Source organism: Saccostrea echinata, unplaced genomic scaffold (genome assembly GCF_033153115.1).
Source record: "Saccostrea echinata isolate AGI-Se365-2 ecotype Australia unplaced genomic scaffold, CSIRO_AGI_Sech_v1 ptg000012l, whole genome shotgun sequence".
In the NCBI taxonomy this organism is placed as follows: domain Eukaryota; kingdom Metazoa; phylum Mollusca; class Bivalvia; order Ostreida; family Ostreidae; genus Saccostrea; species Saccostrea echinata.
The window spans coordinates 18,625,859-18,651,298 of NW_026889761.1; the positions used below are offsets into that span (position 1 = coordinate 18,625,859).

A 25,440-nucleotide genomic window follows, 5' to 3' on the forward strand; every position below is an offset into this window, starting at 1 on the left:
AATAGGTCCACAGTCTCTGGTGATAGGTATACACACCCTGGTGATGGGTACATACAGACCCTAATGACAGATAATACACACCCTTGACATAGATTTACAGATTAAGACCCTGTTCATAGATACCCAAACCCTGGTGATGGGTATACAGACCCTGGTGATGGGTATACAGACACTGGTGATAGATAATACAGACCCTGGTGATAAGTATACAGACCCTGGTGATGGGTATACAGACCCTGGAGATAGGTATACAGACTCTGGTCATTGGTATGCAGACCCTGGTGATGGGTATATAGACCCTGGTGATAGATAATACAGACCCTGGTGATAGGTATAAAGACCCTGGTGATAGGTATAAGGACACTGGTGATAGGTATATAGACCCTGGTGATAGGTAATACAGACCCTGTTGATAGGTATACAGACCCTGGTGATGGGTATACAGACCCTGGTGATAGGTATAAAGACCCTGGTGATAGGTATAAGGACCCTGGTGATAGGTATATAGACCCTGGTGATAGGTATATAGACCCTGGTGATAGATAAAACGGAGCCTGGTGCTAGGTATACAGACCCTGGTGATGGGTATACAGACCTTGGTGATAGATAATACAGACCCTGGTGATGGGTATATAGACCCTGGTGATAGGTATACAGACCCTGGTGATGGGTATATAGACTCTGGTGATAGGTATACAGACCCTGGTGATGGGTATACAGACCCTGGTGATGGGTATACAGACCCTGGTGATAGATAATACAGACACTGGTGATGGGTATACAGACCCTGGTGATAGGTATACAGAATCTGGTGATGGGTATACAGACCCTGGTGATAAGTAAAGAGACCCGGGTGATAGGTATACAGACCCTGGTGATGGGTATACGAACCCTGGTGATGGGTATACAGACCCTGGTGATGGGTATACAGACCCTGGTGATGGGTATACAGACCTTGGTGATAGATAATACAGACCCTGGTGATGGGTATATAGACTCTGGTGATGGGCATACACACCCTTGTGATAGGTATACAGACCCTGGTGATAGATAATACAGACACTGGTGATGGGTATACAGACCCTGGTGATAGGTATACAGAATCTGGTGATAGGTATACAGACCCTGGTGATAAGTAAAGAGACCCGGGTGATAGGTATACAGACCCTGGTGATGGGTATACAAACCCTGGTGATGGGTATACAGACCCTGGTGATGGGTATACAGACCCTGGTGATGGGTATACAGACCTTGGTGATAGATAATACAGACCCTGGTGATGGGTATATAGACTCTGGTGATGGGCATACACACCCTTGTGATAGGTATACAGACCCTGGTGATAGGTATATAGACCCTGGTGATAGCTATACAGTTCCTGGTGATAGATAATACAGTCCCTGGTGATGGATATACAGACCCTGGTGATGGGTATACAGACCCTGGTGATAGATAATACAGACCCTGGTGCTAGGTATACAGACCCTGGTGATGGGTATACAGACCTTGGTGATAGATAATACAGACCCTGGTGATAGGTATACAGACCCTGGTGATGGGTATATAGACTCTGGTGATAGGTATACAGACCCTGGTGATGGGTATACAGACGCTGGTGATGGGTATACAGACCCTGGTGATAGATAATACAGACACTGGTGATAGGTATACAGACCCTGGTGATAGGTATACAGAATCTGGTGATGGGTATACAGACCCTGGTGATAAGTAAAGAGACCCGGGTGATAGGTATACAGACCCTGGTGATGGGTATACAAACCCTGGTGATGGGTATACAGACCCTGGTGATGGGTATACAGACCCTGGTGATAGGTATATAGACCCTGGTAATAGCTATACAGTTCCTGGTGATAGATAATACAGTCCCTGGTGATGGATATACAGACCCTGGTGATGGGTATACAGACCCTGGTGATAGATAATACAGACCCTGGTGCTAGGTATACAGACGCTGGTGATGGGTATACAGACCTTGGTGATGGATAATACAGACCTTTTTTGTGCTTTTTTATTTTCTATTTATTTCGAATTGACACATCTCATATATTGCCAAATAATTACAATGTCAATAAATCCCATTTCAATGCGGCCCAGTTGCAAATCAAACTTTGGATTTTGCTTAACCACAGTTTTTGATAATGGGTAATTCCCTTGAACAACACCGTGCCGCGATTGGTGTTTTTTACATTAAATGTCATAATATACTGTCAAGGTCTGCTTTTAAAGTTTCAAAATCTACTACACTTTTAGTTTGTAGATTATATGCTGATGATAATTCCTTACAACAATGTTCAGATAATATTAATCATATTGAACAAAATCTTAACCATGATCTTAGAATACTAGATGAATGGTCAAAGAAATGGTTATTGAAATTTAACCCACAGAAAACCAAAGCCGTATTTTTTAATTCAAAAAATATGCAGCAGTTTCCTAAATTATATTTTGACAATTGCCAATTGGAATATGTTACAGAACACAAACATCTTGGGATACTTCTGTCGTCCAACTTAGGATGGTCTGATCATATTGATATCATTATAAAGAAAGCATACAAAAAACTGGGGCTTCTTAAAAAACTAAAATTTACTGTGTCAAGAGATATTCTATCCCAGATGTACATATCTTTTATTAGACCACAACTTGAATATGCTGTTGAAGTTTGGTCTGGATGCACAAAAACAGACATTGAGAATCTTGAAAAAGTACAATTATTTGCTGCAAGAATAGTTACTGGGCTTACAATTATTGCTTCAAGAAATTCATTATATTTGGAAACAGGTTGGGAACCATTGGAATACAGAAGAAACAGAGCAAAATTAATAACAATGTATAAAATGCACAATAATTTAGTACCTAATTATTTACAAAATTTAGTACCTGATACAAGAGGCAATATTTCTGGATACACTACCAGGAATTTCTTAAATTATTCTTTGCCAAAATACAGATTAGAACTATATAATAAATCATTTATTCCTGATACAGTTAGAAAGTGGAATTCCCTTAGTCTTAAAACAAGGGAGGCAACTTCTATCAAAATTTTTAAAAACTATCTGCACAACAGTATTGCAAAACCTCAGAAATATTTTTCATATGGAAAAAGGTTTTTGAACATAATTCATACAAGATTAAGACATAATTGTATTTTAAAGTCTGACTTATATCGCTGTAACCTAATAACCAGTCCTAATTGTTCTTGTGGACTACTAGAAGATGCATATCATTTGTTTTTTGCTTGTAAATATTATGTAAAAGCAAGGAATTCCTTAATGAATAAGCTTTTATCATTTAATTATTTATATGTTATAGATGTACATTTAATGTTATGGGGAGATGATTCTCTTACTATTGAACAAAATGTTGAACTTTTCAAAACCATTCAAACTTTCTTAAATGAATGTGGTCGTTTTTCAAAATAAGCTTACTTTTTTAAAAAAATTTCTTCTTACCAATTCAAGTTATACTTGTACACTTAAAACTTTTTTTTCTTTCTATAACTACGTATATGTAGTAGACCATATGTATATATGTTTTTTATTTTGGCAATTTTAACAAAATGTTGTATTAGGAGAAGACTATCTTAGTTTCTGAACTTGTGTCCGATCCTTTTGACTTTGTCAATAAAATATGTTCAATTCAATTCAATTCATAATACAGACCCTGGTGATGGGTATATAGACTCTGGTGATAGGTATACAGACCCTGGTGATGGGTATACAGACCCTGGTGATGGGTATACAGACCCTGGCGATGGGTATAAAGACCCTGGTGATAGATAATACAGACACTGGTGATGGGTATACAGACCCTGGTGATAGGTACATAGACCCTGGTGATAAGTATACAGACCCTGGTGATGGGTATACAGACCCTGGTGATAGGTACATAGACCCTGGTGATAAGTATACAGACCCTGGTGATGGGTATACAGACCCTGGTGATGGGTATATAGACCCTGGTGATAGGTACATAAACCCTGGTGATAAGTATACAGACCCTGGTGATGGGTATACAGACCCTGGTGATGGGTATACAGACCCTGGTGATGGGTATATAGACCCTGGTGATAGGTACATAGACCCTGGTGATAAGTATACAGACCCTGGTGATGGTTATACAGACCCTGGTGATAGGTATATAGACCCTGGTGATAGATAAAACGGACCCTGGTGATGGGTATACAGACCCTGGTGATGGGTATACAGACCCTGGTGATGGGTATATAGACCCTGGTGATAGGTACATAGACCCTGGTGATAAGTATACAGACCCTGGTGATAGGTATACAGACCCTGGTGATAGGTATACAGACCCTGGTGATAGGTATATAGACCCTGGTGATGGTATACAAACTATGGCAATACATAAACAGACCCTGGTAATAAGTATACAAACCCTGTAAAAATAATTAATTTATAAAAGAAATATATGATAAATGCATAAATAAATCAATAAATAAATGCAAAAATCAATCAATCAATCAATAAAGAAATAAAAAATAAAGAAATAAATAAAAATACGAATAAATGAATGCATAAATAAATAGATAAATAATAAATAAATAAATAAATAGAATACGAAATAAATGAAGGAATGAATATAATAAATAGATAAACAAACAAATAAATGAACTTCTTAATGAATTAATCAATTACTTAATTATTAGAATAATAAATAAATAAACAAACATGCATACAAATTAATAAATCAATGAATTAATTAATAGATAATTAATTAATGGATGGAATAATTAATAAATGAAGGAAAGAATGTTATAAATGAATTTAAAAAAAAATACAAATATATATTTTTTAATAAATTAATCAGTTACTTAGTTAATTAATTATAAGAATGATAAATAAATAAATTAAATAAATAAATAAATAAATAAATAAATAAATAAATAAATAAATAAATAAATAAATAAATAAATAAATAAATAAATAAAAACTAACTGTAAAGTTGATTCATTTATTCTTCTGCTTTTTTAAATAAAAGTTGATCGAATTATGCAAAAATTTCTGCATCTGACTATAGTATCATTCCGCATTACTAGTTTCCATTATATATTCCGAATTTCCTCTCTGCTGTTTTCCGATCTCGATGGAAATTTATTTCACGCATGCGCTCTGCCTGGTTATAGAGGCTGGTTACGAGATCCAAAACAGCATACATATGATGCGCTCAGTAGGAATATATACATATTTTATCGATAAATTTATTAGGAAAACCTACTACATACATGTAAATGTAATAGTCTTTCGATATATAATTATATTCACAACTTATAGTGTTATCAGTGATTTACCGTTATTTCAATTATGACCATTTACACGAAAAAGCTTTTCTTATGGTCATGTAGCTATAATCTCCTCCTTTTTTTTCTTAATACCGGGCTCGATGGTATATGATGTTCTAGAAGCTTCCGTCAATATAAAGATCGGTGAATGACGAAAATATTTTGCACATTTCCCTTTTTAATCGGTTATCACAACTTATTTCTTTTATATCATTTAAATCGAGTTCTAACTGAATAATTCAGTGATGACGTTTTATGTAATAAATAAACGATTGCTTGTTGTCAGTTTCATTAAAAATTGCCAGTAACTTAGATCCGCCAACCGGAAACGCCACCGTACTCACGTTTTAGCTATTTCATGGCTGTTTATAGAAAATGAAAGTAGACTTTTAATTTAATGTTCGATACTAACTATGCGAGTGAAATCTAAATATAGTTTACGGACATCAGCTTGTATCTAGTGTATTGTTAGAGGAGTAAGTAAGAACTCTGGTGCACCCGTTTCGGAGTTTATTTGCAAAATTTATTAATTTATAAGTATAGATTCCCCATCTCTTAAAAAATAAATATCCGGATTTTGAACGGGAATGGTCTGACTTTTACGTGTTGTATCACCTAAGCACTTCCTGGCAACGGAAGGAGATTGAAGTCGGTCAACAGTAAATTGTTCACAAAATAAGCATGGATTAATATAATATATGAGGGATATTGATTGTTAAGCATCTACAGAGGTAAATTGATAAAAAATCATAAAAATAAAACGAAAATAACCACAAATTTACACTGAATTTAGAAATTAAAATGCATAACGTTCAAACACCCGAGTTGTTCTCGTTTTCCCTAAGTAGTGCTTGGAGGCTGTAACCTATAGGTTTTTCTTATATATCCCAATATGACAGTGACAGAATCAAAGCAACAATCCACTAACAAGCGAGGGCGAATGATGACGATTGCAGTTATGGGTCATATAATTATACTTCAATGTATCGTTGTCTAAAATTTATTCATATAGATTAAGCTAAATTTAGTTAAAGATAATTTTATATTATGTAAATAAAAAGCAACCGTAAGTAGAAAAGATTAACAGGATTGAGTGGCAGGGAAGTGTTTTTTGTGTCTGGTGGGGAGGAGGAGTGTTTCTTAATTTGCCTAATATAACAATGTCCAAAACTAAAGAAATTAAGTGATTGTTACTTAAAGTTACTACAGTTGAACTTCGGTAACTTGAACACTGATATCTCAAATACCATGGATATGTCGAAGTGAATTAAGTCCCAACCACTTATTCTTTAAGTATTTAACCCTGAATATCTCGAAGATTTTTCTCGGTCCCATTGACTTCGAGATAACGAGGTTTGACTGTATTTTCATGTATACAGTTTGTTTATTATAGTAATATATTATCAATTGTTGTTTTATCAAATTTAATTGTATTTAATTACAATAAAACATGGTAACAGAGAACACACTTCTTATATATTCACGTTCATAGCAATTTTAAAGTAGTTTTAAAGTTCACATAAACTAACCAGAAATAGGGAAGTACATTTGAAACAAATAAATTTGTTTGTCCTTTGCACTTCACCATAACCATGTTTTATTATAACCACTTCAGTTGATTTTCATTTCTAATTTCTTTACAAACAATTACATTTAATATCTTAGGAGTGTGAAGGAAAATGGCAGCTGCCAGCACACTGCTTCCAGAGACACAGGGGGTCCAGTTCACAGCCCGCCCAGCTGTCCTCCGAACCAAAGAAAACATAAAGCCCAGAAGTGGCCGGTCATCTTCTCTAAGTAAGATCCTTCAAAATGAAGTTTAGTTTTTTACCAGAAAGAGTACTGGACACAGGACAAATTTCACTTTTTTAGTTTTTTACCCAATTGCTCTTATTCTGGAAACTGAGATTTAGATGAGGCTATAAACTAACTCAATATAAAGTAGCAAAACCACTTAAGAGCAATTCAGAATGGAATAGAATCAATTTTTAATGCATTGGGATGCATGAACAAAAGAAAGATTTCACAGAATGCAGTATCAAGCTTTTTATGTAAATGCAAGTAAATTCATTCCATTGTTAAGTATCCACTGTTAAATGTTGCATTTTTTTTTAAAGTATTTACAGTAACAGTGCACCAGGAATTGACTTTCAGTATCAACTTGATTTTCTGTTTTGCAGGCTCTGAGGGAGGAATCCAGCCTGTCAATGCTAGCCTGTCTAGTATTGAGGTTGAGGCTCTCCTCAGGGAGAAGGTGAGGGCCAAACACCAGAATATAATGCAGGTGAGTATCACAGGCATCTCAGGCCTCATTGTATAAACACTGTCTACTTGTTATTGTCTACCTAGTCAATATCACAGGCCTCATTGTATAAACACTGTCTACTTGTTATTGTCTACCTATAGTCAATGTCACAGGCCTCACTGTATGGAGGCTTTCTTACTTTCTCTTCTTAATTCAAGAAAAATTGCAATTGCTTATCACTGAATGACTTTCTTGTTTTAGATTTTTCTTAAAAAAATTACACACAAAATTCTAGCAGATTAGTTAATATGTAATGTGATCAATGTACTAAATGTTGTGTGAAAGACCAAACAATTAAGTAACTATATAGTTCTTAAGTTACAACTCTCATATACATGTTCCCATTGAATTTCCAATGGAATACAGACAGAATATTATGAATACAGTACTCTTGTAAAAGGGTTCAGGGTACTGATCGAGTGTTAACATCTCATGAAAACTTAAATATGTATGATTATAGAGAGATTGATAAACAATGTATCTTCAAATTTTGAACAAATATATGTATCATCAAACATTATAGACATAGGATACTCAAAAAAAATTATAGAAATCTATAAAACATGTTGTACAGGCTTAATTATTGTTAAAACACACATTTATCACAAAACTACCCTATCAAACCAGCCTTGTTTATATTTATTGAAATTCAATGCAAAATCATGAAAAATTGAATCCCCCAAAATAAAATGTGAATTTACTCTGATTTTATCATGTAACAAAATTAATTTGAACCTAAAGACAGCAGAAAAAAAGAAAACACACATATCCCCACTTTCTCCAGATTTTGGATATTCTATTCTATGATCTTAAAAGCATGATCATTTAATACTAAGAAGGAAATTTTCTTAACTGGCATTGGTTCTGCTATTTATTCCAGACAGGATACATTAAATTGCTTGCAATAAATGATACATTAAACAGGTTAATATTTCCAAATTGATAGAGATTTGAGTGTTATATAAGACCCACAGAGTGATATACACATTGACAACAGCTACTGTCTGTTTTTAAATTAAACCAATAATCCCACTATGATGTGACCTTGTCAATGGCCGGATTACTAATGGCCCTGGCAGTTAGCTGACAAAAACTTTAATCTTGGGCAATGTACCTTTAAATTTAACAGCATTGATTAGTTCCTATGTTATCTTTGATACCCATTGGGTGAGGTAAAAATGAATGGCTGTAATTATAAGTCCAGCTATTTAAATCAGGGATCAGTCGCAGGAAATAGATTTTGTGCGGTGATTTAATCGATGAATATTAAATAGTTTACTTTGTTTAGATTGGTATGTGGATGCATGACCACTTTGCCGTAAATGCTATTATATCTTTATATTACCTAGATCTTTTTACACAATTATAATGAAACGTCTCTTTTAGCTTGATTGCTAAGCAAAGTCAAGTCAGTGAGATGATGATATCTTTCAGCATTTTACAAATTTGTGTAGTTGCCATGTTTAGTTCCCTTTTGGGTGATCTATTCAAAGTAAAATGATCAGACTTACATCTATTTAAATCAGGATGAGATGCTAGCAGAGTTGACCTTGACATAAGGATTTAAATTAAGAGCATGAATTTATGTTAAAGATGAACTTTTCTAAATATTATCTTCTTATATATCACACATATGTAAATCAGGATATCATAGATGACCTTGACCCTGAAGTCATTCAACGATAAAAGTTACCAATGTTATGGATGACCATTATTTTCTAACTTCACACATATATAAATCAAAATGAAATTTTTAATACCAATATCAGAATCAACTTTGACATTGTCAATTGACCTGAGGTTATTAAATGAAACATATTTATTTCTGTAGAGCATGACCTATTATTATTATTTCCTCTAATTTCATAGATTTGTATATCAGGGTGAGATACTTCAGTGGCCTTGATATTGGACTTGTTAATTAGCAAATAAAGAATGTTTATCTCTTTTGAGGATGATCTTCAGATTAACACCTACTAATTTTACATAGGCCAGCAACATAAGATATTTTGAGTACTATCATTAGTATTGATATTTACCTTGACATTCGACCTTGAGATTGGAATGAACCATGTTTAAGATGACTTTTTTTTAAAGATGACTTGATATGCTCATTGCATCTTATTTTGTAAAAAGCAGGATGAGATAATTCAATTACCACTGGTGTTCTCCTTGACATTTAACCTTGTCTTCAGTAAATTAAACATGCATACCTCTGTTGTGGATTATTTTTTTCTGTTTATCATCACACTTAGGTACATAAGGATGAGATATTTTTAATACTGCCATCAGAGTTGAACTTGACAGTGGTACTAATGTCAGGGCTTTATCCCAGCTCATCACAAAAATAGAGTTTTCATTTCATGAATTTGATAGTTGTAAAAGCTACTGCATAGAACTTTGGTGACTGTCAAGGCCCATGGGCCTCTTTTTACCCCAGAATTTATTACATTATATTATATTTTTTGTATAGAATTGGCTCACACATATTTTTGTCTTTTCAGGCCTTTATGACTTATGATGTTGAACACAATCAAGGGGTAACAAAAGGGGAATTCCGTCGAGTGTTAGAATCCTTTTGTCTCCCCCTGACCTCAGAACAGTTTGAGGCAGTATTAGCCAAGGTACATAACTCTGTACTTGTAGTTGACCTTAAGTGTGACACTCATACCCTAACCTATTAAATTGTGGCTTCAGTTTGCCTCTTACACCCAGTTCTATGTCTGAATCATCTTAAGTGCACCCTCATTTGAGTTCAATTAAAAAAAAGATAATAAATGAAGTGTAAAAATAAAGTGCAAAATATATCTCTCTTCATTTATTCATCCGTATAGTTTTCTTTGATAGCACCCTATGTCATTTTTTGGATACATCACCCTTTTGTTTTTATTTCAGTCGCTATAGAGATGCCACTGTTTGATTGGGGTCAGGTTATTTTAAGGAATATTGTGTTCCTCCATAAAATTCATATCAGCCTGCATTTTTTCTGGATTTCTCTAGTAGTTTATGTTATTTAGACTTTTTTTTCCTTTATTTGTAATTTGAATTTTTTTAATTGCTAAGGTAAGGTTGAACTGCTTGGCATATATTTCAGTATAATCATTTTCTTAAACAAAGACCATGATTATCTAACACTGTGTCAATCATCATTGTTCGTAGGGGACCAATGTTTGTGGATTCCGTGGGTCACCCTTACCCATGAATTTACATCCCCATGAGCATTTATTTTGTAAACATATTGATTCATTGAATCTACCATATAATGGAGTAACCCATGAAATTCATGCCCATGAAAGTAAAAATTTTTCTTGCCATGAACATTGACCGCTACGAATTAAAATGATTCCACAGTATAACACTTCTTTTGTCAATGCATAAGTGAGTTTATGAACATTCAAAAATCATTAAATTAATATTTGTGATATCTCCCAAAGCACGCTCTATTTCAGAGAGTGATAGAGGAAAAGTAAATATGTATATCAACTTTCTGGTGTCTACGAAAATATCAGCAATCATGGTCTTTTGCAAATTTTGACTTGTTTTTAATCATTTATTTGCTTATCATTCTAACATGAGAATGGAATGCCAGGTTCTTGATATAACCTGTAACAAAGAGCATGCCACTGTATCTTATTAATTAACACTATTCTTTTGCTTGACTTCCATTGGGGAGGGTATATTGTTCCCCAAAATGTGACCTGTCACTGATGGTACTTAAGTAAAATGCATGTCTAAATTTTAAAATTTCTATTTTACATTATATTTAGTTTAGTCCAAAAGCATATGTAATAAAAATACCTAATACATGTGTAGTTCTATTTGGTATTACAATTTTTACATAATTTTTTTTTATACAGTTTCCAAAATGTTGTAAATCTTCATACTGGTACAAATATAATGCTTCCCTCAGTTTAACAGTTTGTACCAATCCTTCTATTTTTGATTTATTTCATTCTAATCAAAACACATACTTCAAATTTGAAATAGTTTATCAAATTAATGATTTTATTTAACAAATCACCAGTTTAAATTGAACATGATGGCTTAAGAATGTGTACATTTCCATCATAAGCTTATCTAGTGCTATAGACTGGATCACAAGAGAATGATGTTTCTGCATTGCACATTATTAATGTCAGAGAAGAATTGCCTTTTTTTGGAGTGTAATTTAGTCCGGTGTTGGCTAGCTCGGAGATGATATCTCCCAGGATGTATTTTTTTCTCGTGACTTTATTTGGTATATGACTGTGTGAAGTGGTCTAAGTACTAATCCATTCTCCCTCCCCCCACTAGGTGGAAAAGAACCCCAATGGGACGGTCAAATATCCAGACTTCATGGAGAAATTTTATGGACAACCTCCAAGTTCTGTCAGTGGTGGTCAATGGGCTGGATTTCAAAAGTAAGTCCACAGATTTGGCAGTGTAATATTGTAATGAATGTAGTGTTTGCAGTTCTCTGGAAATAATGTAAAGAAATTTTGTGTCTTGGTATGTGAGGTTGTCTTGAGTTTAATATGATTATTTGTAGAAGAGGCATTGTGCATGTTTGTCTTGTACAGGTCCTGAAATGTGCAAATTTATTTCTCTTCCAGATTTTCTCCCCCTCCTGCAGCAAGGGAGATAAATATTGACATGATTGAAAAGATGCTAAAAGACAAGGTAAGGGAGATAAGCATTAATATGGTAATAAATAAGAAGAGCATATGTTTGAAATTATATTATGATAGTCTGCAGTTCAGTGACATCTAAGTATTAGTATTTATTTAATTTTTACAGATAAGTCAGAATTTAAAGGCTGTTGTGAAGGCGCTACAGCTGTTTGACTATAATAGAGATGGGAAAATCCAGAGACATGAACTCAGACGAGTAATTGAGAACTACTGCTTCAAGCTGTCAGATGACCAGTTTCAGAAGTAAGTCATTCAGTAATTCAGGGATTAATGGTTATATGTATATACATCTATCCCTTCTCCAATTCAAGCCTTTAGCTTATTCAACAATACTATAATTTAAAAAGGTTTTTGCACAATTATCCCACTCATTCTACTAGCTAGGATTTTATTTGTAAGATATTATTAGTAAGAGAATTGTTATTTACTTCCATATAGATTGTGGCTGCGATATGACTTCCATCACACTGGTTTGGTGAATTATAAGGAGTTCTTGTCCAGACTTGGGGTCTCTGTTGGTAACCAGGGTCGTCCACCAGTAGACGGGGCAAAGGGAGGTAATCCTGAGTTTTTTTAAAGTTTGATTGACTCCGTCTTCAAAATGCTTATTTAAAACATTAATTATTTTAGTTAAGTATCATTGAAGTGTCTAAAACATGCAGATTTGTAGATTTTTGACATGCCAGGGTTTTGTCTTTTTTGATTTAGTGGCAAGTTTACAGGCCGAATGGTAAAGGTGATGCCTCACACCTGTCGAAATGCATGTCCTCACTGTCTGTTTCTGGTCCAAATATGTTCACTGTGAATAAGATTCATCATGCATGTCTATTGTTCTTTGTAAATATTTTATATAGAATGCATGGTCAAACATGTATCATCACTTTTATTTCTGTTGATATACATTTTGCATGATATTGCTTGTTCAACACTTTGACAGTATTTTTTATTCAAAGTTGCATCAATTCATTGTTTATGGGTAATTGCCTGTATGGCAGACACATTAAAATATAACTTTTGGTTTTGTTGATCCATCACACTTTCATGCAAAAGATTAAACTTATCTGTTCTAAGCATCACATCTTCAACATTTCATGAAAATATTCATCATAATGAATTATGCCTGATGCAGTTGAGGGCTATGACACAACACATGCATTTCTTATATGCTCTACCTATAGTTTGGTAGGCCATGTTAATGCATCATTCATGAAGAAAATTTTCTTTTCTGTTCTATTTTGTCAACCAATCTCATGTTACATACTCCTCAGCAATTTCATTTTTTTTCCTATGACATAGAAAGTCACTCTGACTGGTAATAGTTTTAACTAATGAACTCTGTATTTTCAGCCCTTTTGTGGCCCCAGCAGATCCCTGCCTCAAACAGTAAGATCTTTAAGCAGAGGAAGGATGATGAGGAAGCTTTACAGAGATTGAACTTTGACCAGATTGAGCTAGAGTTCAGAAACAGGGTTAGTGTACTCTCTAAAAAAAGGGATTATCTATATCACTCATCCTTACAGCATTCCATCATCATTTACTCTCTGAAAAAATGCATTGATTTTATGGTCTTATAGTCTTTGATGATCAGATTTCTAAGATAGGAATATCCAAATTTCAAATTTACAAAAGGTTTTAAAAAATTTCAAAATGGATCCCACTCTGGTTGTAGATGAAGAAAAACTATCTGAACCTGAAGAAGATTTTCCTGACCTTTGACCAGCACCTGGATGGTTTCATTGGTCTGGAGGATCTCAAGTCTATTCTGTGTCAGTTTACCATCCCAATGTCTGACCAACTCTTCAAACAGATGATGGAAAGGTGGGGGTATTTTGTCAACTCATGAGAAATTATACAAGCATAATTTAAGCATCTGAATGGTTGTAGAAAACCATTCTACTGTAAATGATAGAAAAAGGATTATTATGTTGTTAATTAATAAGATTATAAGGGGAATAACTCTTGGGTATAACATTGTTTTAGGTGTGGTGTGAGAGGAACAGGAAAAATTTCCTGGGAGCAGTTTTTGGACAAGTTCCAGGATCCCCAGGGAGGGGGAAATGGACAGACCATTCCCATGAGACCCAATCACAAGTAGGTCAAATAATGTGAAATATCTTACTATTGTGTATAATTCATCAAACTTTCACTGATCTGTAGTAATATCCATTGTTACTCTTGAGAGTTATATTAATAAAATTTTGACAGGTTTTTCCCGATCCGTGAGGGAATACAGGTGGTGCCAACAGATGATATATGGAAGTTACTGTATAAACATATTCAATCCCACTACCCCTCTTTGAAGCAGGCCTTTCTACAGATTGATATTGTAAGATATGTTTGCAATACATTTAATGAGTTAATATTTCTTGATCATGCCTTTAGGTGAAGTATTACTAAGTGAAGATGATAAGACAATTAATTAATTTGTTCAATGTAAAAATAAATTGTTATTATTTTATTCTTGTTTTCTCCATTACAGACTCGTAAAGGAAGAATAACGAGAACCGAGCTGAGAAATGTGATAGAAAAGTTTGCCTTTAGATTGGACAATGAGCAGTTTAAACAGTTGATGTTAAAGTTAGATCCCTTTCACACCAACAGCATCTCCTATCATGATTTCCTGAAACTGTTTGAGGAGACAGACACTCCAGTAAGTGTGGATGCAGCATTCACAGTCATTCAGAATTTGTTACTTATTGTACTCTACAGAAATATGTGTATGTTTAATTTTGATCTCCACAGTTATACATGTAGATTTACTGTTTGTTGTGTGCTGCATTTTACAGGAGGGACACAAATGGCTGAAGTCTGTACATCGTTTCAACGAGACGCCCAAACCAGCCATCATGGCTTGGGAAACAGTAAGACTATCACATATTTGACTTTATTATTATGATTAGAGTTTCCTGACTAAGTTTGTCAGTCAGTTCTTTTTAACACTGTTGATTACTGTTTTTATTGAATTGACAGATTGAGGAGATTCTCCGTGAGAAGATAACAGAGTACTGGAAGCCTGTATCGGCAGCTATCATGGTGGCCGATACTAAGGGGGATGGTTACATTTCTATCCCCAAACTGAAGTCTGTTATAGATAACTGTGTGCTGCCCATCTCAGAAGATCACTTCAAAAGGTCAGTATAAATTTGGTTTCATTTGTAACAGAAATGTTCATGTCATGGGGAATACTATATATTACTGATAAACCAAAGTAATTTGGTAAACAAAATATTCAAGCAACTAGCTGAGACAGTATACCCACAATGAAAATACACTGTATTACTATCGATATTTCAAGTGTACACAGTTTTTAAATGTATGATTGTGCTATGTTATAAGACTTATGGAGTAACATTAGACTTGTATTTAGAAAGTAATAAATGTTTATATTTTACAGTATGGTGTCTCGGTGTAAGGATTGTGTTAATAATCAGATTAATTACGTGGAGTTCCTGGAGATGTTAAACGTTGACGTAAGGCCTGGAGATTTGATCGGCCTCAGTTCCCAGGTCCAACAAGGCAGTGAGGAAAGGGAGGCAATCAGGATGAAAAACCATATAGCAAGGTACATGTATATAAAAAAAAATAAAGCAAGCTATAATAATAAAAAAAAAAACAAACAAACATAATCTTAGGTATTCAATATTGTATTCTAAAGATTCTTCTGGTTTACCTCTGCGTTTAAAAGTTTAAATGATATTTTGCAGAAATTACCAGTAAAAAAAACCCATTATTTGGAAGCATTAATTGATACATATTACACATATATTTATATTTTAGGAGTATGAGAGTTAATAGAAGGGCCCAGAACCGTACCAACACAATGACCGCTGATGAGGTCATCGCCCGGCTGAAGGACCGTATGTCCCAACACAAGGTTCAGATTAGACAAGCCTTCCTGTCATTTGACAAATCAGGAAAGGGACGAGTCACCAAGAGGAACTTCAGGGAGGTATGTTAATCATTCCTGGGGCTAATAGCTATGCAGACATTTTTGTGTTTGGATAGAACAAAGATATTCATGGCAAATTAATAAAAGACTTTAAATTTGCTGTGTATCCAGTTTCTTCATATATATTTTTTTCTATAAAGTTTGAATAGTAAGCTGTAGTATAACAATTTGTAAGTGTTTCTGTTCGTCCATAATGAGTCTAATGGTCGAACTGTACTTCATTAACTTTAAATCAAGCAGGTGTTTCTGTGACTTAATGTAGAGCAGAATAACTGAGTTATTATCCCTGTTATCACTATTGTGATGTGTCCATTGATCAGGTTCTGGGAACGTTTGGTATCCTGATGACCGACGACCAGTTCCAGGAATTGACCGAGCGTGTAGGCTTCATGAATGGTCAGATGGAGTACTCAGACTTTGTCAGTGCCTTTGAGGATCCGCGGATCCAGGGACCAGGAGATGAGATTCAGAGGACGGGCAATCATCGAGTAAATCCTATCCGAGGCGATGAGCGGGGAATGACGGCAGATGAGGTGGAGGCCAAATTAAGGAGTAAACTCCGAGAAAACTTTGCAGTAAGTTTATAGTCTTAGGACTATGTGCTTTGTTTGTACATGGATTTCTAACACAGAGTCAAGGTATTGGAAAAACAGAGTTGTTCAAGAGCATATACTTGATATATAATTAACAAAAAAATTGTTAAGAAAATGTTCACTATTTGAGTTCTTTTTGCATTTTCCTTCTTGATGGTTGATACTTGAATATTATTCTTAGCTTTTTGTATGTGTTAGATTTAATTTAAAATGAGATGTTATAAAATAGTTTTTGTTTTTTCCCCCCAGAATCTGCGAGCAGCATTTTACAAGTTTGATGAGGACCACAATGGTTTGATCAACAAGGCCAACTTTAGGAGGATTTTAGATTCTTTTATGTGTATAATGTCTGACAATGAATTCCAAGAATTGTGTAAGAGAATGGGAATTACAAACTCCAGTAAGATTTCTTATGAGGAATTCCTCCAAAGGTTTGAGACCAGGGACACCGCCGAGGGACACAAGTGGCTTAACTCTGTTCACAGGTCAGTGTTGGATTTTTGTTAACCAAAAAAAGTCTAATCAAGTTTAAAAAAAAAATGACTATCTTTTTCTGGGGGTAGACAAGTTCAGAGCAATGTAAAAATGATATTAATTTCTGTTTAATTTCATGGCATAGTTTCCTTTCTAGTGCAGGTACTGAATTGAGTGGTACATTCCGTAGATCATCAGTTATATTTATATAATATTTCATTTCTACAATTGTTTCCAGGTATAACACCACCTATCCCACACCAGAGATGACAGCAGAGTCAGCACACGAAGCATTAAAACTGAAATGTCACAGACAATGGAAGGATTTAGCTCAGGTGAGGCTGCTTCATGGGTCTCGTGTCCAGCTGTTGATCAGATGGTTTAAGTCTATTGCTCTTCAGTTTCTGCTACAGCCTAGATTAATTGAAATTGTTCTTGTAGGCATTCACACAAATTGATGCCATTGGAACCAAAGGAGTCCTAAGGAAGAGAGAGTTAAGAGACTTGCTGTTCAAAATGGTTATTCCTATGGGACCTGAGGAGTTTAAAAGACTTTGGGAATTGTAAGTACATGTATGGTTGTTAACAGAAGAAATGTACATGCTTGGATAATAAAAAGTATTGACATTACAATATTTCATACCATCCCTTTTGTAAAATTAGTATATTTAAATGAAAAAAAGATGTTTACTTCAAAAGAGTAATCGTTAATTTATATGAATTAATAATCTTTGAAATATATTTGTAAATAAGTGCTCTACCTGTTTTCAGCTATGATGAAGATGGGAAAGGCTATGTTAATTATCAAGACTTTTTGGAAAAACTCGGAGCATCAGAATTCACTCCTGCTGATACGATGGGAACCAGTACAAACATTATAGATACCAGTCATAAAACGATCATGGATCACAATGATGACCAGCTGGTCAAACATCAGAGGATGACTAAACACCAGGCAGATAGGGTGGCCTTCATGAATGCTGAACAAGTCGAGAAACTACTCAAGTATGTGGTTATACAAATGTGTTGATTTTATGAAGAGATCTGTAAAATCTTTTTATCCTACTTTCAAGATCACCCAGTTTTCAGAGAAATTAATGGGATTGTGAAATGATTCACAAAATAATTCAACAAATATGACAATAATGACATATATAGATATTAAACTTATGGTTCAAAAGTTGCATCCGTACTTTAAAAAAGAAAAGAGACTATAAAATATTTTCAGACACAGTACATGTATTATAAAATTGACTTCTTTCAGGGATAAGATCAGAGATAATTATAAGGACACATATGATGCCTTTAGGAAGTATGATACACAGAAGAAGGGGTCACTATCAGTAAATGAGATACAGAATGTTCTCAATGATCTACACTTCTTTATGAACGATGAACAATTCTTCAAGCTCATAGACAAGTAAGACTTTAAATTCAAAACCTACATTTTGTATGCTCTTCTCTAAATCTTTTTTTTTCTACAGATTTTTTCATGGCAAATTTACAGATTGTTATTAAACCTCCAATTATCTTTTCTTATGCTTTAATCCTTGTAACTCATTGTGACAAATTTTCTTTTAAGAATTGGTCTAGGCACCAAAGGGAGTCGTCTGAACTATGAGGAGTTCCTGAGGGCCTTTGAGGAGGGTCGTAAGGATCATTACCAGCGCCCTCTACCTGAGATCAGGATCCAGGAGTGGGGCGGACTCAGTCCTCAGGAGGCCGAGAGCAAACTCAGACAGATTATAGAGACTCAGGGAGATGTTCTTGGAAAGGTGAGAACAAACTCAGACAGATTATAGAGACTCAGGGAGGTGAGAACAAACTCAGACAGATTATAGAGACTCAGGGAGATGTCCCTTGAAAGGTGAGACCAATCTCAAACAAATTATAGAGACTCAGGGAGATGTCCTCGTTAAGATGAGAGCAAACTCAGACAGATTATAGAGACTCAGGGAGATGTCCTTGGAAAGGTGAGAACAAACTCAGACAGATTATAGAGACTCAGGGAGATGTCCTTGGAAAGGTGAGAACAAACTCAGACAGATTATAGAGACTCAGGGAAATGTCCTTGGAAAGGTGAGAGCAAACTCAGACAGATTATAGAGACTCAGGGAAATGTCCTTGGAAAGGTGAGTACAAACTCAGACAGATTATAGAGACTCAGGGAGGTGAGAACAAACTTAGACAGATTATAGAGACTCAGGGAAATGTCCTTGGAAAGGTGAGTACAAACTCAGACAGATTATAGAGACTCAGGGAGGTGAGAACAAACTTAGACAGATTATAGAGACTCAGGGAGATGTCCCTGGAAAGGTGAGACCAATCTCAGACAGATTATAGAGACTCAGGGAGATGTCCTTGGAAAGGTGAGAGCAAACTCAGACAGATTATAGAGACTCAGGGAGATGTCCTTGGAAAGGTGAAAACAAACTCAGACAGATTATAGAGACTCGGGGAAATGTCCTTGGAAAGATAACAACAAACTCAGACAGATAATAGAGATTCATGGAGATGACCTACGTCCTTCCATCTGCTAAAGTTACCATATGTTGACCTCCCTTGAAATTTGAATTGTATTCAGCTGTTGATGAATCCTTACCGTCTTTTCAGGCTTTTGCTTCCTTTGATAAAAATCAGTCTAACCTGATTCCTATGAAGGACTTCAGAAGAGTGCTGGACATCTTTGCCTTTAAGATGACTGATCCACAGTGGCGCCACCTAATGAGTAAACTACAGGTGGTGGATAAGTCTGTCAATTACTTATTGTTCCTAGAAAACTACAATATGTCTGACCAAGAGGTGAGTCAATTGCATTAGTTCAAAACCTGATAAAATCTGTATTGTCAAGCCTTGCATCTATTTTAAAGTAACAGGTCATTTGCATAATGGTAGAAAATCACAATGCAGTAAATGGAAAATTCTTACAAAATGATTAAGGCCATATATCAAGTAATATTTTGAACTTTTATTTGGAATAAATGAAATTTTATTGAGAGCTGTAAATTGCATTCTATGCATGACTGTCTTCAGGATGCAGAGAAATGGCTGGCAGCCCTACAGAAGCAGATGAGGAACCAGTCTCAGCCCCTGATGCCTATTGATGAGGTTCAGGAGAAAGTCCGGGAGGCAGTACATGCCCACTTCTACACACTGGCCAACCTCTTCAAAGAGGTGGACTACGCCAACATTGGTGTTGTATCTAAAGAGGACTTCAGAGACTTGATGGATAAGAATGTCATGAGATTCACTGATGAGCAGGTGTTTGAAATATTTAAAAAATATATCCTCTAGTATCTGTAGATACAGTCAACACAACACCTTTATAGATAAGGAACAGAGATGACTTCCGATAATTAAGAGCTTTTCTCTTTTTAATCTTTTTTTGTAATTCTGTTGCAGTTTGACAATCTATGGGCGTCATTACCTGTAAATGATTTTGGAAACTTAGACTACAAGGAATTCCTGCGTCGTTATTCGTCCAACATGGAGGTCCCTCCTACTCCACAGAGACCAGCATCCACGATGAATGGTCGCCCCGGGACACAGATGTCAGGACGACGACTCCAGAGTAGGGCAGTATCCAGGTCATTGACACAGGTTAGGCTTCTTTGTTTTAAAAAATTAGTTATTTCTGTATGGTTAAGATAAAGTACTGTATATGTTTCTCAAGATGTGTCAGCATTATTATTGCTCAGATTTCAATTATCTCTGCTTTCACACACTCAGGGTGTGTAATTAAGAAGATGATGATTTATTTTTTACTGATAACAATAAGTATCCATATATACCCCTGGGGCAAGGATGGATCCAAAATAAGGGTTAAGAGTTTTGCCTATAAGTGGATGTACCAGTACATGTACTCAAGTGTAAGAAAATTCTCTTCTACAAAATAACAAGGCTGCAATGAAAGTGTGTACATGTTTAGTACGAGACTTTACTCATAACTTTTTGGGGGATGAGTTTGTAGTTTTTGAATACAAAGGTGTCTTTCTATTTGTACCTTTCTAGGTTGAAGATTCAAAGAATACAAATTAAGCATCTATTGATGATAGTGACTAAAAAAAAATCAGTGACTTTGATTTAGGCAAGAAAAATGGGAAAAAGTTATTAAACCATTCAAATGTTTTTTTAAGGGAATGGGGAGTAAAACTGGACAGCAACACCAAGGACATACTCTAAAACATAAATTAGCACACTCAAAAATAAGCGCATTTTTCTTTTTCAGTTGGTTAGTGCAGTCAATATATTAGTGCACTTGGGTCCTAAAAACGATGAAGTTATGTCTATATAATTTTGTCTAATTCTTTTTTACTCATCACAGATGGAGTTTGGGCGACCAGGTTCTCGATTGTCCAGAGCTCAGACTCGTATGAGTACACCAATGATCAATGCTGAGAGTGCTGAAACAAGGATCAAGAACAGGATATTCCGTAACTGGAAGGAAATCCAGAGGAGTTGTCGTAACTGTGACAAACACAACACAGGGACAATCCAGATAGAGGAACTCAGAGGTAAGGACAAGTTACAGAATACAGATGTATTACAAATAGAAAGAGAACAGAAGTTTAAGAAACAGAGGTTGAATAATAGAGTTTTATCTGGGTAGTGAGCTTTCAGGACAAATATTTCTGAATGTTAAATTACTTGACATATATCTTCCTTGCTCTTTCTAGACATTCTGATGAGAAATGGAATAGAAATGCCAGAAGAGGAATTCTACGATCTGATGACTAAATATGATCTGAGAGAGGATGGCTCATTTGCATATGTTGACTTCCTACGTCACTTTATTTTAAATCTAAAGCCACAGGAAGATTCCAACTTATTGTCAAGGCGACGTGTTCCAGGACGAGTATCTGTAAGTAATGTGATGTCACTTCCTGTATTAGAATCCAGTATATATAACTGTGTCACTTACATTGAATCCAAGCTTAGTCAAAATAACATGTATGTTTGAATTTTAATTTGTGACAATTTGAATGTGATATATAACTATTAACAAATGTTTGATTTACTGAATACCACTGAATTTAATAAGTATACTGAATTCATTTTATATATGTAATGATAAATATAATGTTATTATTAAGGCAACACAGATACCAATATTTGGTAGACAATTGAAGGTATTTTGATATTATTAGAATGTGTACGAATATTATAAAACATTTTGGCTTAAAACATATATCTCCACACGGGCATTATACACCTGGCTTACAGTCTACAGACTGCACCTGGTTCTGTGTGCAACAGAGGCAGCATTAATGTTTAATTAATATTAAAAATACTAAAGATATTATTACAGTAAATTTATTCATTTGTGTATCAGAAAATGAAACCAAAAACATTTTAATGACAATTTGATGTTCCTTGCCTGTCACCAGTTTTTTATATGGAAGACTGTCTATATATACTACTGTAGATCACCAAATTTTCGCGACACCTTATTTTCGCGAGTTATATAATCGGTATTTATAAGTGAGACAATTTTTTTGCAAATTCTGGGTATTGTTGTATATAATCTATACTAACAAAATTTACATGAGAATGAAATTTTTGGGAACAGAACATCTCACGTAATTACGCAAAAATAAAGTTCTCTCCAATGAAAGGTGTTTTACAGTATAAAAAATGACAAACTTTGCTGTGTATGGTTATGTCAGGGTATTTTAATTGGTTTAATTTTGCTCTATAGTCCCTGTCCACACTCTCTGAGAATTCCGAGGTAATTTCTTGCAGCTGTCTGATTTTTGGTTTTGGCTTTATTTAATTTATAAGTTCACACAATCATTGTATATTCATCTATCCTCAGAGTATCAGTATAAAATTTAATTTTATGTCACTCTTTATTAATGCTATACACTGTAATCACCCTCATTCAATTTGACTAATTTATCTTTTTAAATTGCCTTCAGTTTTTGGTCGATTATTTTCTTGTCAATTTCAAAAAATATAATATTTCCAGATTTTCTCTACTCATCTTTACATGCTGATCTGTATTTTTTTAATTTATTTTAGTCTCAACCATATTATTATAAATGATGAAACAGGAATATGATAAAAATAATTATAGTTATTTTAGTTTTTTAGCCTGCTAAAAGTGTTAGATTTGATGCAATATATTGTCATGGTAGACATATGGCTAGATATTTTGTGTTGTTAATTTTCCTTCAAGCAAAAAAAAAAAAAAAAATTACATGCAGAGAAAGTCCTTGAATTCTTTTTCTTACATTAAATTAATTGATCATATATGGTCATACCTCCAGTAGATTAATTTGTTTTTCATAATAAACTTCTAATTTAAAGATATTGACCAATTATTTTTAAACAGGAACTTAATTTGTGTCTGTGTATTGTAGGTATCAGCGGGCCACACCAGCACACATTTCTACGATGCCATGATTCGACTCCGTGAATGTGTGCTCCAGAACTGGAAGGAAATGAGGCGACTCTTCCGATCACTGGACCGTGAAAATCAGGGCACAGTTAGCTCCCTTGACTTCCGCCATGTTCTACGTCAGTTCAGTGTCAATCTAGGAGAAGATGAATTCTTCCATCTGTTGTCCTATTATGATAAGAACTTGAATGGGATGATATCTTATAATGACTTTATTAAAGCTTATCTCCAGAGCCCTTGAGAACATTGAGAAAACTTAACTTAGGAAATATATTTTTTTTCAAATAAGAGCCGATTTGACTGGTGTTGATATACCATCTCTATCCTTCTATTGCTTGCTTTGTTTACAGACTGCTGTGGTCTTTCTCAATTATGGTGCCTTTATACTATAAATTTTGATGTACCAAATTTACTGCCCGTCTCTAATTATGTCATGGAGTTTGCAATATAAACCTTAGAAATTCAATGTTCTGTGAACTTACCTCAGCACCAGAGATTTGCAATCAAACATGGATTCTAGCTGTTAGGTTAATGTAAGGTGTGAATTCTGAACTCTCCTTTGTGTAGATGTGTGGACATGGATACTCTTTTTCTACATCTGTGATATGCAAACTGTGATTCATTTTTTTTTTTTTTTTGTCTTTTTTTTACTTGTAATGCTATGTGAAATTTCAAAAATTCTCTGCTGATACACAAGTACTTGTATAGTTTATGTACATGTATATTTTTGTACATCTGCTATTCTCTTTTTAATAAATCATTACTTTAGAATTGCCTTCGATATTTTGTCTTTTGTTTTGGCATTCAGTCACTTAGTAGTAAAAAGGAAAGGAGTGAAATGTGTAAGAATAGTAAATTTGTTTAAGTCAGGTATATATTTCTGCTCTAAAGACTTAATGGTAATTATTTATTATTTTTTAAGGTGGTATGGCTCTCCATAGACCTTTTAACAGGGATATACAGTATCAATTTTAAAATGATTTAAGAACAGACTAGAATATTGTTGTAAAAAGTGAAATAATGTCCTTGAGAGTGTATTAAAAAGCTGTGATGTACTTACAAATAGAATTAAGTTCACCAAATGATACAACAGTGAAAGATGTCATATTTAGGTCTGTGATACAATTTACATAAATCAAAATGGTTTGTGACTCTAGATCACACTAGGCAAGATTTGGAAACAAAATGACATTGATCCCCATTTGAATTCCAGAAATTGCATCACTTCTGCTTTTAAGTTGCAATATATCTTCCTCATTAGATGCTTCAACTAGCTGACTACATATGATAATCCAAGGTCATACAGTGTGCCAAATATGATCCAGATTTTACCATGATATTGATTTGACTATTTATAGCCGCTGCGGTTTAATTCTGTTCTGTTGTGAGCTACATTTGGGTCCCAACATAGCTTCTCAAAAGATGCATCTCAGGAGGATTGATGATCTTAGGCCTAGGCCTAAAAGTGTGCAGAACATGAAGTAAACATGATTTGACAATGTATACTGGTAGCCATAAAATTCTAAAATGAGGTCACTATGACCTACTTTTAATTTGTGACACAACTTTCCCCCAAGATACATCAATGAAACAATAGTTTGATGATCTTAGTCCTCACAGCTTTAAAAATTTAACCCAGACATGAGAAATGCATGTTTATAGATGGATGAAAACCCATAAATAATGGCTTATCAAAAAGGATATAAAAGAAGAATTAAACATGCAT

At 34.6% G+C, this 25,440-nt stretch overlaps 1 protein-coding gene across 4 annotated transcripts; it reads left to right on the forward strand.

The window, feature by feature from the left end:
• The first annotated feature begins 5,952 nt into the window (after positions 1-5,952).
• Positions 5,953-23,989, forward strand: LOC133185472 (EF-hand calcium-binding domain-containing protein 6-like). Of its 4 annotated transcripts, XM_061320710.1 has the most exons (31): positions 5,953-6,054; positions 6,989-7,120; positions 7,504-7,607; positions 10,133-10,252; positions 11,922-12,028; positions 12,221-12,287; positions 12,405-12,541; positions 12,737-12,855; positions 13,646-13,767; positions 13,968-14,116; positions 14,279-14,389; positions 14,504-14,624; positions 14,778-14,948; positions 15,085-15,159; positions 15,269-15,429; positions 15,693-15,860; positions 16,076-16,247; positions 16,568-16,822; positions 17,090-17,325; positions 17,553-17,649; positions 17,756-17,877; positions 18,086-18,319; positions 18,579-18,734; positions 18,897-19,089; positions 19,928-20,116; positions 20,348-20,575; positions 20,717-20,914; positions 21,639-21,828; positions 21,991-22,175; positions 23,013-23,042; positions 23,677-23,989. In XM_061320710.1, the coding sequence occupies exons 2-31, from the start codon at positions 7,003-7,005 to the stop codon at positions 23,953-23,955; spliced, it is 4,614 nt and encodes a 1,537-aa protein (XP_061176694.1). In that variant the 5' UTR covers positions 5,953-6,054; positions 6,989-7,002; the 3' UTR covers positions 23,956-23,989. The 4 variants fall into 4 exon arrangements, with proteins under 4 accessions (XP_061176694.1, XP_061176695.1, XP_061176696.1 ...); XM_061320711.1 differs by lacking the exon at positions 23,013-23,042; XM_061320712.1 differs by lacking the exon at positions 10,133-10,252.
• The last annotated feature ends 1,451 nt before the right edge of the window (positions 23,990-25,440 follow it).